This window comes from Phaethon lepturus, unplaced genomic scaffold, assembly GCF_000687285.1.
Source record: "Phaethon lepturus isolate BGI_N335 unplaced genomic scaffold, ASM68728v1 scaffold34120, whole genome shotgun sequence".
Lineage (NCBI taxonomy): Eukaryota > Metazoa > Chordata > Aves > Phaethontiformes > Phaethontidae > Phaethon > Phaethon lepturus.
Genome location: NW_010513141.1, coordinates 1 through 3,750, shown reverse-complemented (window position 1 = coordinate 3,750; position 3,750 = coordinate 1). Strand labels below are relative to the sequence as shown.

General features: G+C 39.7%; 1 protein-coding gene across 1 annotated transcript in view; it reads left to right on the top strand.

Moving 5' to 3' along the window:
* The window catches only part of LOC104622514 (myosin heavy chain, skeletal muscle, adult-like), a gene marked incomplete at both ends in the record, with an annotated part of 9,315 nt that extends 5,573 nt beyond the window's left edge, over positions 1-3,742 (top strand). Inside the window, 6 exon segments of the mRNA XM_010289331.1 lie at positions 404-491; positions 586-703; positions 878-1,001; positions 1,087-1,223; positions 1,325-1,580; positions 3,722-3,742. Of these exon segments, the coding sequence (XP_010287633.1) occupies positions 404-491; positions 586-703; positions 878-1,001; positions 1,087-1,223; positions 1,325-1,580; positions 3,722-3,742 (744 nt within the window).
* Between the last annotated feature and the right edge of the window lie 8 nt (positions 3,743-3,750).

The window sequence follows — 3,750 nt, the reverse complement described above, 5'->3', positions numbered from 1 at the left end:
CCTGCATTTCTGTGAGGTTGCTGTGTTGGGTAATTGAGAGTCTCCTCATAAACCTTCTCCAAATAGTTAGGTATCTTATTTGAAAAAAAAGCCACTTTTTTTTTTTAAACTTAAGTAGATTGACTTTAGAAAGCAGAACATGAAAAACGTGAAAGTTAATTACTTCCTGTGAAAGTGTGAAATTGTAGATTAGTCTCCATTGGATCAATAGCAACATAGCAGTATTTCAGTCTCTAAAAAATGGTGTTCAATATCTTCAGATAGAATAAATATTTAGTTTCTGTGGCTTTACATAAGTGTTCTGAAACCCAACTAGTTTTGAGAAGTCATAAAGTCATTACCATGGGCTTGATGGATTAAACACTGCACATAGAAAACTCACATTAGTAACTGGTCCCTCTAGGAGAACTTAAACAAGCTGATGACCAATCTACGGAGCACTCACCCTCATTTTGTCCGTTGCATCATCCCTAATGAAACAAAAACACCTGGTAAGATGCTCAAGCAGAAAGACAACTTCCTCTGATACAGCCATTCCCCTCTGCACTGGCAACTGTGTCATTCATTTCTGCTCTGAATTGCTAGGTGCCATGGAGCATGAACTTGTACTTCACCAGCTGCGGTGTAATGGGGTGCTGGAAGGCATCAGAATTTGCAGGAAAGGTTTCCCCAGCAGAGTCCTCTATGCTGACTTCAAACAGAGGTAAGAACACTGCACTTCTCAGCATCATTAAAAGCAATGTTGGTTCATATGTACAGGTTCATTCAGGCTGGGCTCTGTTGACAAGAATAGCTATATATTAGCTGGTGGGTTTCAGTAGCTAGTGTTTGTTGGTTAGGAACAAACAGCCTTATCTTCCTCTTTCTCTTTTCACAGATACAAGGTACTTAATGCCAGTGCTATCCCAGAGGGACAGTTCATTGATAGCAAGAAGGCTTCTGAGAAGCTTCTTGCGTCAATCGATGTGGACCACACCCAGTACAAATTTGGTCACACCAAGGTACGAGCCCTCCTTGACTCACTCACTGTGTGCCTGTGCTTTGCTCTACCTGACAGTGATGTGTGGCAACGTTCCCTTTCTCAAGGTGTTCTTCAAAGCTGGGCTGCTGGGACTCCTGGAGGAGATGAGGGATGAGAAGCTGGCACAGCTCATCACTCGCACACAGGCCAGGTGCAGGGGCTTCCTGATGAGAGTGGAGTACCAGAGAATGGTGGAGAGGAGGTAGACGTTCCTCACCTTCTGTTACAGCCACTGTACTTGGGGGAAAGTGTTGGCACTTGTCATACTGAAAATATTCAATGTGCGTTTTCATTATGCTTCAGGGAGTCCATCTTCTGCATCCAGTACAATATTCGTGCATTCATGAATGTGAAGCACTGGCCCTGGATGAAGCTGTTCTTCAAGATCAAGCCCTTGCTGAAGAGTGCAGAATCTGAGAAGGAGATGGCCAACATGAAACAAGAGTTTGAGAAAATCAAGGAAGAGCTTGCAAAGTCTGAGGCAAAGAGGAAGGAGCTGGAGGAGAAAATGGTGGCCTTGCTGCAGGAGAAAAATGATCTGCAGCTCCAAGTGCAGGCCGTGAGTTTATTGCTGTTAATATATCACTCAGAAAAGGAGTCTATGCATTCAAACGGTTCTTTAGGTCAGGCTACAGGAGACCAAAAGTCAGATATTTGGTGAATTACCCATCATATGTATGTAAAGTTGAGGAAACAAATGTCTGGCAATGGCATGATGAGCGCTCTGACAGCCAGTGCAAAGAAATATGGAGTTCCAAGTGGTAGTCGGTGCTTTTGCCTTCAGAGGAAGAAGGCAGATATAGCTAGCCAACATGAGCTACTCAGAGCAAAGTTTTGCCTGAACCCCCAAGTACCTCTGAGCAGATGAGTCCTGTAGGGGGTATCTCCATCTCACCAGGATGTAGAACAATTAATTAATTTTGGAGTGTAAATGCAAGCCAGAGTTGAAAGTGGTACTTGTGAATTCAGGTGCAGGAAAAGCCATCCACCCTTTGCTCAATATCTAGCAGTTAATCATTCACTCAGTAAGCAGGAAATGCAGCTTTAAATTTCTCCTTAGTCTAAGAATATATCGACAGAGTTCCTGTTTTCGAGAAAAAGTCACACCATCCGGGGGGCGGTTCTTCCCTCAGTTGTTAATTACACAGAAGAGCTCTGTATGCTTTAGACTTAACTAGTATGGATCAAGGTCATAAACTAAATGTATAATGAAGGAGCAGTGTTCGGTTTTTTTGAACATTGTAGGTTTTTGCATCTCTAATCTGGATTTTCTATGGTAGTTCCACTACAAACAACATCTGATGGTGGTAAAATTAATAGTATTTAAGATTGAGAGGTCTGTCTAAGAAGTTATTGTTATTAAAAGAACATTCCTTTCCACTAAAAGCCATCTTTCCATAATGTACTTGTGTTGGGGTACCCAGTCTGGAGGACACAATTTAGAACAGGTCACAGTGAGAGAACATTTGCACAACTTCTCCCCCTCTGCTCCCCTGTTCTCTGCCAATTGATTGCAGAGACCCAGCCTATATACTGTATCAGAAAAAAAGAAAATGGAAAGAAAAAAAGTATAATTTCAATGTTAAGAAAGCCAGGTATCCATCCTTGGAAAGGATATTCTACTTTAAGTCGCTTGCTAACTGCAACAATTCTAATGAATCAAACAGTAAATAACATGAGAATATGGAGAAACAGGCTGTTCGTGGAGGTTATAGGAGTGGCACACCTGGTATTATCTTAGCTCAGAAGTAGGGTGTTGGAAGCAATCCTGGACTGTTAGCTTTCAGTTGAAAGTAATATTCTTTTAGTAAAGATAACTTCATAGCCAGATCTCTCAATCTTAAATATTAATAATTTTACCACCACAATCCTATGAACCTTGTAGACACACAACACTTTGCAAAATAAAATATCGCTTAGAAATATACACAAAAATATTCGATATTCAAATGTCACTTTACAAAGTCACTTTAATCTATTCATTAAATTATTTAAATTACCAATTAAAAATGGATCACTATTTAATTACCCAGTTATTTGAACATTCCTATAGAAAATGGGAACCCTGTGTTACCTGTTTTCCCTAGTATATGAAGAAATATAAATATCTCATTGAACTTTCTTATAAAATATTTGCCTTTCAAATTTATTATTCCAAAAGCCTACCAAAGAGTAAAGGGATGTGGTTATCAACTCAAACCAGCATATGCAACTCCAGACACAGTATGGAAGGACGACACATAGGTAGCTGATTTACAAGGGTAAGACCCCACTTGCACAAGCAGCAGTCTTAATATATTTAGAGAGAATAATATTTTTTCTATTAAATTATTGTTGAGAGAACCAGAGCCTTCACTCTCAACATAATAATGGGTTCAGAAGGATTCACTTACAAAAGAACCTTACAAAAGTATTGAATACTGTGTTTGTAAAGAGAAATGTCTCCAAGTCCATTCTCTCTAGGTAATTGAAGAATTCTCACACCTACACTTACAACATCTGTGAGACATTTTCAGGAGACGGAAAAAAGTTTAGGAATTGTTTAGGACCTCGGAAAAGTTTAGGAATTGTATAATGCACCCCAGAAAAAAAAAAAAGACAAAAAGGCAGAGGAGAAGCCAAATTCAGGCCATATTTTAAAACATGCTTACATAGAAAAGATTAGGAAAAAAACCAAGAAAATCTATGTCTCCCCACCAGGAAGCAGATAGCTTGGCTGATGCTGAGGA